Source organism: Trachemys scripta, chromosome 1 (genome assembly GCF_013100865.1).
Source record: "Trachemys scripta elegans isolate TJP31775 chromosome 1, CAS_Tse_1.0, whole genome shotgun sequence".
Lineage (NCBI taxonomy): Eukaryota > Metazoa > Chordata > Testudines > Emydidae > Trachemys > Trachemys scripta.
This window is the reverse complement of record NC_048298.1, coordinates 287,364,909-287,379,061: the sequence shown is the minus strand read 5'-3', so window position 1 is coordinate 287,379,061 and position 14,153 is coordinate 287,364,909. Positions and strand designations below refer to the sequence as shown.

At 43.2% G+C, this 14,153-nt stretch overlaps 1 protein-coding gene across 3 annotated transcripts in view; it reads left to right on the top strand.

Annotated features, from left to right (window-relative positions):
- The window catches only part of ERICH6B (glutamate rich 6B), a 66,651-nt gene that overhangs the window by 19,860 nt on the left and 32,638 nt on the right, over window positions 1-14,153 (top strand). The window contains exons 3-5 of one of the 3 annotated variants that reach the window (XM_034758460.1): window positions 4,387-4,444; window positions 8,388-8,500; window positions 10,400-10,480. The exons of 1 other annotated variant lie outside the window; for it this stretch is intronic. In XM_034758460.1, the coding sequence (XP_034614351.1) occupies window positions 4,387-4,444; window positions 8,388-8,500; window positions 10,400-10,480 (252 nt within the window). The remainder of the gene's footprint in view (window positions 1-4,386; window positions 4,445-8,387; window positions 8,501-10,399; window positions 10,481-14,153) is intronic. One more of the 3 variants, XM_034758461.1, reaches the window with a different exon arrangement.

Below are 14,153 nucleotides of genomic sequence, written 5' to 3'. Positions count from 1 at the left end.
GTGAGGACAAACTTTGGCTTTTAGTTTCTAAGATTGAAGAGGTCTCTACTGAGCATGTAGGAACCATGATTTTCAAAGGCTTTATACCAGCGGTGGCCAAATTTACTGACTCTGAGCCACATACAACAATCTTAAGAAGTTTGAAAGCTGAAACCCCAAGACCCCCCTCCCTGCTGGGCAGAAGCCGGAGGCGACGTGTAGGCGAGGCACGTGGGGTCGTGTTTTTTTTGTTTTTGTTTTTGTTTTTTGTTTTTCTCCCCCTCCCCCCAGATTTTTGCAAGGGTGTGCTGGCCCCGCTCCATCACATGATGCCACAAGGCCCCCTCCTTGCACAGCAGTTGCTGGAGCCAGCAAGCTGGGAGCTGTGGCTATGGGGAGAGGCAGCTGCAAACAGCTGGTCACTGCAGGGGCAGCCACTGCTTTTGCAGCTGCTTCTCCCTGCGGAGCTAAAGCTGCAGCATTGTGTCTTCTGGAGATGGGGGGAGGGGGTGTTTTCCCCCTCAACTCTGTATTTTCAGTGCATGCCTTACCCACTTCCTTAAAATTACAATAGTCATCTCTGCTCATATACTAGGCTTATTTTCTAAATGCATAAAAGCCATTTAAAGTCCCTCTTCTGCACAATGAAATCAAATATTCTTAGCATGCACTCACATGAGCCACATCCTTGCAAGTAAATCCCCTACTGGAATAGGTCAAAGATTTGAAACGATGCTGTCAACTAACTAGAACTGAATGCATATAGTAACCTCAACAAATGCCATTCTGATGAAGGAAGCCTGAAACTAAAATGTTGGATCACAAACTTTTGACTTGCAATTTAAAATGCAAGTAAGATGATATGCTGTCTATGGCTTCTTTGGCATAGAATGGTGCATGGTTGGATGGTAGGTAAAAAATCAAATATGGGTTTGGGGAACTCCTCATTTGGGACCCAGAAAACACAGTCAATAATACAAATGTATACAGACTCTTATCACTACAAAAATTGTCAAAAAGGGGAAATTCCAAATGTAATTTTATCTTCTTTATTCATTGTTCATTAGATTTATTTTTTCTTTTTGAAAAAATAAAATATTTCTGGGGGGAAAATCTCAAAAGGAAGGTAAAAAGCAGGAAAAACTATGAAAGCTGGTAAAAAATCTGTAGCAAAAAAAAAGGAAGAATTTTGACTTATTCTCTTCAGGTGCTGACTGAACAACCTACAGGTTTCTCAATGTTTTTCCAGCTTTTAACATTGTTCGATAAATAATTGTCTCAAATAATTCTTGGTCTGTAGATTGTGAGTAATTTGTGGGAGAATTCGATATTTGAAATTTGAACTGGTGTGGTTAGATTTGATTGGACACGTTGATTACATGGTATGCTATACTGTGATCATGTGGTATGTTTCTGTTCCCTGGTTGGATGAGAGTAACTCTTAAGTCCTGCCTACTTTTCAGAAATTTACAAAAATATTTCCTCCCATTCTAAAGCTGGTTATCCAGTAATCTAGACAAAGGGATCCATATTTAAAAGAGGTTTAGTTAAAACCATTTTTCAGCAAGTTAACTGAACCAGATCCATCTTCCAGAGCCTTGTGTGCACTAGCCCTCCAACCGGTCCTAGAACAGGTCTGAATGTCTGTATAATGTCAACCCAACTTTAGAGTCAGGTTTTCAGTGTGAATACTCAATTTACAAACTCAGAATTTCCTGTCCATGAACACTTTTGCTTAAAATTTGGTGTTGCCACAAACATTTGTGCCAGTAAACTCACCCACTAAAATATTTACAGAAAGCAAATACAACAAGGGTATGAACATACTTAAAATTCACACATCTTCATTTTTAAATGAATGTCATATAAAGTTTAATGTAGTGGATATATGTGCAGCTCTACAACACATTTTTTTAGAATGTCCACTGTGACTTAAAAATATAGGGCCAGAGTTTCATTCGCACTAGGGCCCCTTTGCACTACTCTAGAAGTGTAAAGGGGCCTAAAAGTGGGTATAAATTTGCACCAGATAGCCACTTTTAGGCTTCCTCATGCTGCCAGAGCAGCATAGAGGGGTCCCGGTGTGAATGGCCCATGAAGTATGGGCATTAATATGGCATACAGGAAGCTTTATTTTGATTCTTTCAGCTACCTATCCAGTTACTACCAGCACTTCTCTCTTGTGCTTTCTTTTCCCCAGGTGTCTTCTGCATCTTCCCTTTCTTATCCTCAACCTCCTCCCATCACCTTAGTGTATAAACCTCTCTCTCCATCCCTTTGCTCTCCACGTGTCTCTTTCTTCCCCCAATCCCTGATGGTCTCACATGTCTCTCTTCCATCTCCTACTCATTTCTGAACGTCTGTCTTCTTTCCCTCTATTTTTCTCTATATATGAGTTCCTCTGTTTTAGAGCACACCTCTCTGCATTTTTCAGGGATTTTTGCACTGATGCTAGTGTGATGGCCTTGGCCACCATGTTGGTCAACAGCAGGAATTGAACCAAGGATCTTTAAAGCAGAGTGTCTACAGCTTGAGCTAAAGAGCCAGACTCTCTAGCTGAAAGCTGTAACAGACCCATAGTCTCTGTGGAGTGGGAACAGAGGAGGATGTGTAACACACACTGACCTGTGGGTTACAGCAGCACCTAATATAGATGTGCTGCACACGTGTAAAAAATGGCTTGCATTGATGCAGCTCACCCTGGTTGCAAACCAGGGTAAACTACACCAGTGTAAGAGGTAGTTTGCACTGGTGCAGCATGTTTACACTAAGGGTTTGCACTGGTGTAAGAGGTAGCCCCAAGTGCAGACAAGCTCTTAGGGTGTGTCTGTAGTGCAGATAAAGATGGGATGGTAGCACAGGGAGGCCTATCCATGCTAGCTTCAATCTAGATCACCTAGGTAACAGCAGTGCAGATATGGTGGCCCCCGTTTCAGCACAGGATAGCAGCCTGAGTACAAGTCCTCCAGGGACCCTGAGCACATATTCAGGTTGCTTGCCCATACTGAACCCCACACTGCTATTGTTACCCATGCTAGCTAGGTTAAAGCTAGCATAGGTATGTGTACCTATGCTAAAATCTCACCTTTCGCTTGCAGCGTAGGCATATTCTTGGACTACATCTAGACTCCGAGCTAGCGTGCTGATTTCTCTGCTCATGTATGCATACACAGTAGCTGTCATCCAACTACTGTGAGTGTAAGTACCAGTGTAGCCGTGGTAACATGGGTAGCAGCAGCAGAGGCCTGGCTTAGACATGCCATGTACCCACCCAGTTTCAGGTGGGTTTGTACTCAGCACAGCTCAGTCATGGCTTGACTGCTGCTGCCCGTGCTACTGTAGCTACACTGCTATTTTTACTCACACTAGCTCTCCCTGAGCAGCATCAGAGGACACTCAATCTTAGCCTCGCTGTGCTCCTCACAATACCACGTGTAACGCCCTTGACAGTCAACTGGCTGTTAGCTAAGGCTGTAGAGCAGACTCATTCTCTCTCTCTAAGTGGTCTCGGTGCCACTAGATGGCACCAGGAGGTGTGTGGGTCACACACACTCTGTCTCAGCACCACTAACAATTATTTTCAACTAGAAAGAATTGATTGTGCAATTCTAGTTAGTTTCAGATTAGTCACACCCACACACACGCCCCTGAGAGTACGCTACCGTGCAGAAGCACAGGCATGATTAGGTCAAGTGAGAAGTTCACAGGAGTCCGCTATTTTGATAAGCGGGCAAAATGTGGGGTTCCTGCCAACCTACAGCCAATTTAACTCCCTATATACAAGATTTTACATGGCACTTTGGGAGGTTTGGACAAAAGTTTTCAAAACATTGGTTTATACTGTATGCAAAGAATTCACTTGGCATGCTGTCAGTGGTAGTTTAAAAGGCATATTGCTGTAGGTTGGTGTGTGTGTGTATTGTTGGAATTTACATAACATTGCTAACTGTGTATACATGGCATATTGCTAGGTTTGTAGAGTAATTTACATGGCACACTGTCACGGCTTTATCTCTTTAAAAAATCCTTTGAGTCTTAGGAACAGCATATGGTACAGTCTGCAGAGTATGATGTGATACGGGCAGTTATAATCATAACTGAATAGGAAGGCAAAGTAAATTTGCTTGTAATACTTATCATTTTCTGAAAATTCGGTCCTCAGACTTCAAGGGCTTTTTTTTAATGACTAATTTTAAAGGCTTTCTTCCCCCTTCCTCTCCCCCCCCCCCCTACAATTTATTGTATCATTAAAATACAAAAAGCTTCCCATTAAGGCAGCAACTCTGGCAAAGTGTTGTCTGAAATACAAAATAATGGAACAGCAAGAAAATTCATACTGAAAAGCCCCATTGTTCCACAGGGCAAAACATACGTTTAAAGAAAACTTTTCTCTCCCCTCCCCTCTAGAATTTCAGGCAGATTCTCTATCAACTCCGCATGCTGGTTCTAAGTCAAAGGAATCAAAGTAAGGAGAGTATTTGGTAACATTTTTCAGTACAATTCAGTTAGGTTACAGTATATTTGTACAATACCTAGGCTAGTACTGTAAACATCTAACAACTGGAGATGTATAGTATGTCTTCGGCATCTACAATCTGGCAGGATCTGCTGTATCTGTGCTATTAATAATCTGGAAGTTACTTCTGTCTAAGTAATTGTCTCCTAGCCCGCATCGCTTGCTATATTAAAAAGAACATTGTCAACCTGTCCAGACATCAATATGATTGTTTCTTAAAGGAAAATGCATTCTGCGGAGCAGCTCTGGAAGTTGTGTGTGTATTTATATGATTTTATTTGACAAAATGTTTGTATAGTTTGGGTGAAACAATGGGCCAAATCCTCTGCTGGTGTAAATCAGCGCAGCTCCATTGTTCGCTTCATTGACTTCAGTGGAGCTATGCTTATTTACATGATCTGAGGATCCGGCCCATATTGTAGGCCCTCCTCTATAAATGTTGGACCGATTTAATCTCAGAGAGGGGGAAATAACAGGGCTGTTTCAAAAGAAGGTACAATTTTGGCTCAGAACAAATTGGATCAAATTAATCTCTGGTGTACTTTACTTATCACTAAGGGTGAATGTGGCCCACTGACGTTATTCTTTTAGCTATTAATATTTGAGCAATATTTTCCTATAGTAAAAAAGATGGGCCTGTACGCCTAAGGGTCTGTGTGCAACACTAGCCAAAATAGCAATAACAGTCTGTTTATAGAAAGAGCGTTTATTATATTGCTACATGTAGACACAGTGAAATGTCTCCTTCTGGGGTATCAACACAGATTGTAATTTACAACCTGGAAGAACTGAGGCATCATTCATTTCAAAATTCAGAAAAACTGGGAAAACAGTTCACTGTGATGGGTTGCTCCCCTCCCTCCCTTCTGGGGAGCCACCTGATGTACTGGGGTACCACCGAGCCCGCCATTCCACCAGCCTGGGCTTCCTCACCCTGTCCTGCTAAGCCAGGCCCTCAAGCCTCCTCTAACGCACGCACACAGGTAGGGGGACACCCAGCTGCAGAAAGACAGACACTGAGATCAGTATTGCATGGAAAGGCTCTCAGCTAAGGAATTGCACTCAAGGGGAGAGTAAACCCAAAATTGTATTGTCCTACACTGCACAGAGAACTGTACAGTGTAAGCTAATTGAAATTCACCTTCTCCCTCAATGTGGAGAGAGAGATGCACAGCTTTTTGCCCTCCCCACCCCCAGTTTTGAATTACACAAACTGGGTTTAAAACAAAAACAAGTTTATTAAGTACAAGAGGTAGATCTTAAGTGATTATAAGGGATAGCCAACAGATCAAAGCAGATTACCTTAGTAAATAAACCAAAACTGCAAACTGAGCTTAACACACTAGATAGGTAGGATATAAATTAACAAATTCTCACAAGTTGCTTTGACTTTTCCAGATTTTCATATACAGGTTAATGGTCCTTCTAGCCTGGGACCATCGTTTTCCACAGTTCAATCCTTGCCCCTCAGGTGTTTCCAGGTGTGGTGTTGCACGGAGAGTGAGGACCCCTTATGATGTCATTTCCCCTCTTTTATATCTTCTTCTCACTTACTGGAAAGCTCTTTTGCTGTGCTCTGGGTCAAACAGTTCCCATTGTGTAGTGCTATCTCTGAGAGGTTTCTACTGTACACAATTCCTGGGGTAATCCTTGTGCTTGTGTGCATTTCCTCAATAAGCCATTAACGTTGTTTGGCCTTTTTACTGTTGTACTTGAAAGGCTGATTGTGGGTGTTTTCAATCTCACAACATGTTTCAGGAGCACATACATAGCCAAACTTCATAACTTCACCTATGACGATAACACATACAATCCAACAAAATATTAATGTCTAGCAGATCAAGACTTTTAGAATGATACCTCACAAGACATACTTTGTACAAAACATATCCTAATTACATGACAGTGGTGAATAGTGGGATGCTAGGGTGTCACATACCCATCCTGGGGTAAATTCCTCTCTGTGATATGAGGAGAGATTAACTGCACAACTCCCAAGAGACTAATGGGAGATCACAAGAGTAAGCAAATGGTCTCTGCAAATGCAAGAAAAATCTTATTGGCAACCTAGGAAGTAGAAAAGCATGGAGGGGGAGCTTTATTCCTTCCCTGGAGGTGGGCAATTCTGGCTTCTAGGTGAAGTAGGATCTAAGCCAGTGATTAGGGCACTAGCCTGGGACTTAGAAGACTTGGGTGCAATTTCCTTCTCTGCAGCAGACTGTGTGTGACCCTAGGCACATTATTTCGTTTCTCTGTGCTTCTGTGCCTCCTCTATAAGCTGAGAATGCTAGCACTTCCCTACCTCACAGGATGTTGTGAGGGTAAAAATGTTAAAAGATTGTGAGGCGCTCGGATACTACGGTAATGGGGCCATATAAGTAACTTAGATTGGTCATTCCTGTGGGGTTTTCATCAGTTAATATGTAAATTTCAATGTGTACAGTGCCCAGAATCTTTTAAAATTCTTAACCATAAGACACCTAATATGAAGGCAGTGATGTGTAACAGCCTCGATGAATCACTAATGCTATGGGGAAAAAAAATCCACTGGCTTTCTGCAGGTCACATTCAATCAGTCCCTGGTGGCACTTTGCTCAGCCTTGTTTCTCCTACGCAGGAGGATGCTCATAAAGACCTTGAACACCTTTAAATGACCATTTAGGAGGCAAACTAAACTATCTATCTCACAGGGATGTCAGGTAGAGATGGCTGGACGGGAACCATGTCAGCTCTTTAACACTAGTTCAAAATGATTTCACCGCTTGCCAGTCAATTTTAGGTGAAAAGAAAGTGCAGAAAATGACAGGCCAATCCCTCAAACCTCATTGGTTACTAATCATACTGAGGTCCAAGAGACCCACCTTCTTCTCCTCACCAATACACTCAGCCCCGGTGTCGGACTGTGGCGCACACACAATGCAGAGTGAGTGCTACACTGAGCTGCATGATCAGAAGATGAAATGAGCAGAGCATCAATCACTCCAAATTGAGGTTAGCCTTGAGGAGCACATGCCAGTCATGCTTAGGTTAGAAATCCCCAGGGAACAGCGGTAATGAAAGTGGCTGGAGGCTTGCTCTTATACACTGATCCCCACTAATATTTTTGGATGCCTGAGGCTGATAGTTGCCCCCATGTTTTCATTCATTTTAAAGTGTGGCTTTCTTCTGAAAAATTCTGTGTGAAGTCAGCTGCCTCTTATGAAACAGATCTGTTCCCTTTGTGAGTCCAAAGTGACTGGTGATTGTGGGTGCCCACCTTGAGACACCTTAAAGGGGTCTGGCTTTCAGAAAGTGCAGCCCCCTTCCCCCCCACACACACACACATTGAAAATCAGGAACCTTTAAGGTGTCTCAAGTTGGAGGCACCCAAAATCCAGCGGTGGCGAAAGGGGGTGGCTTGCACAGGTAATAGCCACCCCAAACTTTGCCTTGGCCTCCCAGTAGCCACCCTTCCCCGTGCAAAGGCCAAACATTATGCAGAAGTAAGAGTGTCATGGTATGGTATTGCCATCCTTATATCGCTGCTGCTGGCAGCGGCACTGTCTTCAGAGCTGGGCAGCTGGAAAGCGGCAGCTGCTGGCTGGGAGCCCAGCTGTGATGGCAGCACCACCACCAGCAGCAGCGCAGAACTGCAGAAGGCAGGGTGGCGTGTGCCCACAAGATGTATAGTGCAGCCCTGTGCCCCCCCCCCCCCCCCCCCAAAAAAAATTTTTTTCTGTCTAGCCCACCTCAGCGCCGCCACTGGGAAGAGGCTAGCATTGCCCCTGCTGTAATCACTTGTTATTTCTGAAAAATTTGGCTTGTGCGTTACTTCAGTGAACATTTCTGATGCTTTTTCCACTCTGGTCACTAGTAGTAATGTAAAAGCCAGTCTGCTGTGGCCTCTTTGCAGAAAGTCTGTTGATGGATCTTCCGCCACTCACAGAAGAGGATGTGAGGTTGAGGATCTGGGGACCCAGACAGAATGGAGTTATTCAGACAAATCCCTGGCATCCATTGAGAATGGTGAGCTCATCAAACAGCAGCACCATATTTAACATCCAAAACACACTGCTTTTCAAAGAGTGCACTTTGGAAAAATGAAACAGTCGGTTTGCTTTCAAAAATGGCTTTGTGGCATCAGGTTAAAAAAATGCACAATTTTATTCAGCATGAACTTTGATGCATTTGAAGCATTTTGACAGGAGGATAAATGTGTCTCATTCCTGAGTTGCTAATGTGTGTTGCCCTCCTTTATTCAGTGCAGTGCATCTACATTTGAACAGCTGGTTTTCTGCAGCCAGGTTTGTTTTGCCTTGTATTTTAGTAGGGTTGTATGCAAAGATTGGCTCAGGTAGCAGTGTTCAGATCCCCCTCTAGCTTGGCATTAGACATAGGCTAGAGTTCAGATCTGAGGCTAAATCAGAGCCTGGGTTCCACTTGAGAACTGCTTGTCAGCAGCAGCAGCAGTGCCTTGAGCCATAATGACCCCCTACATATAAAGTCAAATCCCCATAGGTTCGGAGAGCCTATTTGCAATGGGTCAAGGCCCCAGCACTGAGTAGTGCTCCCTGAGAGACCTCACAGGAGTCAGAAGGCAGGGTTGCAACAGAAGAAAGGCCTTAGTGGGAGTTGATCCTCGGGGTGCGTATGTGCTTAGCCAGACTGCTGTCAGTTTCACTGCCTCTGTTGGCTCCCTCATGTGGCCAGTCTGCAGGGGTGTGTGGAAACCTAGACAAAACCAACGAGGACACTTGGGATATGTCTACACTCCAGTTAAAAACCTGCGGCTGTCCCGGGCCAGCTGCCTCAGGCTCACGGGGCTTGGGCTAAGGGGCTGTTTAATTGAGGTGTAGATGTTCTGGCGTGGGCTGGTGCCTGAGCTCTGGGACCCTCCCGCTTACAGGGACCTAGCGTCTGGGCTGCAGCCTGAGCCCGAACATCTACACTGCAATTAAATAGCCCCAGGAGCCCGAGTCTGCTGGCATGGGCCAGCCCCAGGTGTCTAATTCCAGTGTAGACATACCCTACAGCAGACCTTGCATCTAGAAACATTCTAGTTATGGGGAGCTCCTTTCTGCTCACATTCCCATCCTATCCCCATGACCATTACAGGTCTCTTCAGGCTAATGGGCCCCTTCTCCCTCACTGATAGCTCCTGCTTCATAATGGAGTTGTTGGCTGGGAAAGTTCACTTCATGTGTGAGTGCCTTAAAACTTCTACCATAATGGACTCTGTCAGCTGGTTCAAAAATGGCCCCACTGTTGTCTTGCAGAAGGAGGTGGTTTCTCCTGGATGCCGAGGAACAGGATAGGTCTCTGTGATGGTGTAAAATCACCTTTAAGGGCCTGCTTGTCCTCTTACACTAGGGTAACTCCAGTAGTTTCAGTGGAGTTACTCTGGGACACTGATGAGAGAGCAAAATCAGGTCCTATGTATCTGCCTTTAAGAGGAATGCCCCCCCTCAAAGGAGGACATTCCCTCTTCTGTTGCAGAGCCTGGGGAAAAAATTCAGACTGCATCAGGCCCCAGCTGAGTGAGGTTGTCTGTCATGCCACTGGTAGCTGATGGTGTAGTATTTTCATGGTTATATGACAGAAAATGCATTACCGCCAACCTATCACAGCCCACCTCTGAATCTATTAAATGCTTAGCAACAAAACAAAGGACATTAACTTATTAAGGGTAGCTTTTGCCAAAGATGTGCAGGTTTTGCTTCGAAAATTTACAGGACCTCAGAACTGGGATTCATAGAATTATTATGCTCATTTCTCATAGTTTATTAATAATTTAAAACCAATCTTGGTGTTATTGATCTATCATTGAATCTGAGATTTATTTCATATCTCTAGTCACAGAAGCAGTAAATTTAATTTCCCTCCTACTTCCTAAGCTTACTTCATAACTAAAACATGATCTTTAAGCTATATCAGTAATCAGAGAGGAGAAGAGGAGCAGAGAAGATGTGGATGGCAAGGACAGTCCTGAGCCCATATCAAGTCAAGGTGAGGAGCGCTAAGGGTCAGATTCCGATACACTTTCTTATGTTCTGTCTTACTCCACAAATAGCCACAGTAAAGCCAATGTGATCACAGAGAGAGTAAAATGCTACTGAACAGAAGTAAGTATCAGAATTAGGGCCTAAGGACCAGACCCTCAAAGGCATTTAAGCACCTAACTCCCATTGATTTTCCTGGGATTTAGGTGTCTAAAGTACTCCTGGGAGCATTCTGTTCCAAAAAATTAAAAATTCTGTACACAATATTTTAAAATTCTGCAAATTTTATTTGTCAAAATAACACTACATAATCACGCCAGTTTCAATTATTTTGGTAATTTATATCAAAATACCTGTCAGCAAGTATGTCTGTAACAATACTGACACACACACAAAATCCCCCCAGGAGTAGAGTGTTAAAGAAACCCCTATGACATCCCAGTTCCTGTTTCTCTGTGCCCTTCCCACCTCCCCAGAGCCCAGATGGGGGGGGGGGGTCAGACACGCAAAACTCCTCCCCACAGAGCCCAGCCACACACACACACCCCAGCCAATACATCCAAACCCCCTTCTTCCCCCAGAGCCCAGCACAGTGATTTAAGTGAGGCCCAGGAAATCCAAAAGGACAGGTTCCTACAGCAATACTAAGGTGGCCATATTGCACATCCAGTGTATTTACTGTGTACATTTAACAACATAAGCAGCAATGTAGTAAGGACTACCTTCAATAATAAACCAGGGATAGACACTGCCACTTAAGAACGGTCATACTGGGTCAGTAGCCAATGCCAGGTGCCCCAAAGGGAATAAACAGAACAGGTAATCATCAAGTGATCCATGTCACCCATTCCCAGCTTCTGGCAAACAGAGGTTAGGGACACTTCAGAGCATGGTTTTGTATCCCTGCCCATCCTGGCTAATAGCCATTGATGGACCTATCCTCCATGAACTTATCTAGTTCTTCTTTTTTTAACACTAATATAGTCTTGGCCTTCACAACATCCTCTGGCAAAGAGTTCCACAGGTTGACTGTGTGTTGTGTGAAGAAATACTTCCTTTTGTTTTAAACCTGCTGCCTATTAATTTCATTTGGTGACCCCTAGTTCTTGTGTTATGAGAAGGAGTAAATAACACTTTCTTATTTACTTTCTCCACACCAGTCATGATTTTATAGACCTCTATCATATCCCCTCCTTAGTTGTCTCTTTTCCAAGCTGAAAAGTCCCAGTCTTATTCAACTCTCCTCATATGGAGGCTGTTCCATACCCCTAATTATTTTTGTTGCCCTTTTCTGTACCTTTTCCTATTCTAATATATCTTTCTTGAGATGGGGCAATACGTGAGTATTCAAGATGTGGGCATACCATGGATTTATATAGAGGCAATATGATATTTCATGTCTCATTAGCTATCCCTTTCCTAATGATTCCCTACATTCTGTTAGCTTTTTTGACTGCCACTGCACATTGAGTGGATGTTTTCAGAGAACTATCCACAATGACTGCAAGATCTCTTTTTTGAGTGGTAACAACTCATTTAGACCACATCATTTTGTATGTATATTGTAGCTGAGATTGTTTTCCAATGTGCATTATTTTGCATTTATCAACATCGAATTTCATCTGCCATTTTGTTGCCCATACACCCAGTTTTGGGACAGTTCCTCACATTTGTCACATAAAAAGAATGGCTCAGGTTTGGGAATCTGCCTCACATCCTCAGCCATAAAGACCAATACAAAGAATTCATTTAGTTTCTCCACAATGGCCTTCTCTTCCTTGAGTGCTCCTTGAGCATCTCAATCGTCCAGTGGCCCCACTGGTTGTTTAGCAGGCTTTCTGCTTCTGATGTACTTTAAAAAAAAAAAAAAAATCTGTTACTTTTTGAGTCTTTGGCTAGTGGCTCTTCAAATTCTTTTTTGGCCTAATTATATTTTTATACATAACTTGCCCGAGTTTATGCTCCTTTCTATTTTCCTCACTAGGATTTAACTTCCACTTTTTAAAGGATGCTTTTTTGCCTCTCGCTGTTTCTTTTACTTTGTTGTTTAGCCACGGTGGCACTTTTTTGGTCCTTTAATTTTTTTTTTTAATTTGGGGCATACATTTAAATTGAGCCTCTATTGTGGTGTCTTTAACAAGTTTCCATGCAGCTTGCAGAGATTTCACTTTTGGCACCATACCTTTTAATTTCTGTTTAACTAACGTCCTCATTTTTGTGTAGATCCCCTTTCTGAAATTAAATGCCACCGTGGTGAGCTGCTTTAGTGCTTTCCTGTGCATAGGGATGTTACATTTTGTTATGTTATGGTCACTATTACCAAGCGGTTCAGCTAACACTTAACTGTTTGTACAGTGCCTAGCACCATGGGGTCCTCGTCCAGGACTGAGGCCCTACTTGCTGTGGCAATGCACATAACATGTATGATGAGGCCAAGTTAACACAGAAATGTCAGCATTTGGGGATGGATTCACCAGCAGGATCCAGCTGCTTTGCATCACCCTAACGCTACAAACTCAGTGTAACCAGCCGATGAAGCTGGGTTTATTACTGCTTTGCCTTTCTAGCGTGGTGTAAAGCACTGGAGCATACCAGTGAATTTGGATAGCATGGAAAACAGTCTGTGAGGTAACTATAAAAAAACCTGTGAGCTTAGAACTAAAATGTCCAGAAATATAAATTGGTGCTTCTTAATAAAATAAACTCTTTAAAAAAATTAATCTGGAACAAACAATGATTAAACACTGACATTTGTTAATCTCTTAGGGCATCAGAAATTTTAATCAATAACCCATCAGGAGGTAAAGCATGTGACAGGGTGTTGGATGGGCTAGTGGTTGGGGAGGTCCGGGACTAAAAACCAGAGGAATCCTAATTTATAAATCCAGCTCAACAGCGCTCTCGCTGTGGGACACTGATTCATAGATTATTATTTTTTAAGGCCAGAAGGGACCACTATGATCATCTAGTGTGACCTCCTGCAAAACACAGGTCACTAAGTGGTTCCTGCATCAAGTCCATAACGTCTGGCTGATCTGAAACCTGAGAAGGTCAAGTAATGACCAAATTTACCTGAGAGGGAAAACAGTAAATTCCCAGACATTGTAGCTTTCCCGGGTAAATAAATTATACAACAGAGAGTCCCTGGTTCATAGATCGTAGGCAGATGTTCAAAAATAGGTGCCCGTGAAACAGGTGTGCCTGCAAAATGGATGACCACATGCACAAGAACCAGATGCCGTATACAAATGTATTTCTGTATATAATGGACTCAGCTTAGGTGCCTAACTTTGAATATTTGGCCCATAATATTGTGTGACCCAGAGCCCCCCAGAGATAAGTGCCAGATTGAAAAAAGGAAGCCTGTGTAGAGGGAGGGAAGGTTCTTATTAGCTGATCGACAGGCCATAACGAATTCCTGTAACTCTTCATAGAGGGCAGTTCCATCTTATTCCTATGGCAGGTGCGTGCATGGCCCCCATGACCAGCATATCTGAGCACCTCTCACTCTTTAATAGGAGTACTTGTGGCACCTTAGAGACTAACAAATTTATTAGAGCATAAGCTTTCGTGGACTACAGCCCACTTCTTCGGATGCATAGAAGAAGTGGGCTGTAGTCCACGAAAGCTTATGCTCTAATAAATTTGTTAGTCTCTAAGGTGCCACAAGTACTCCTGTT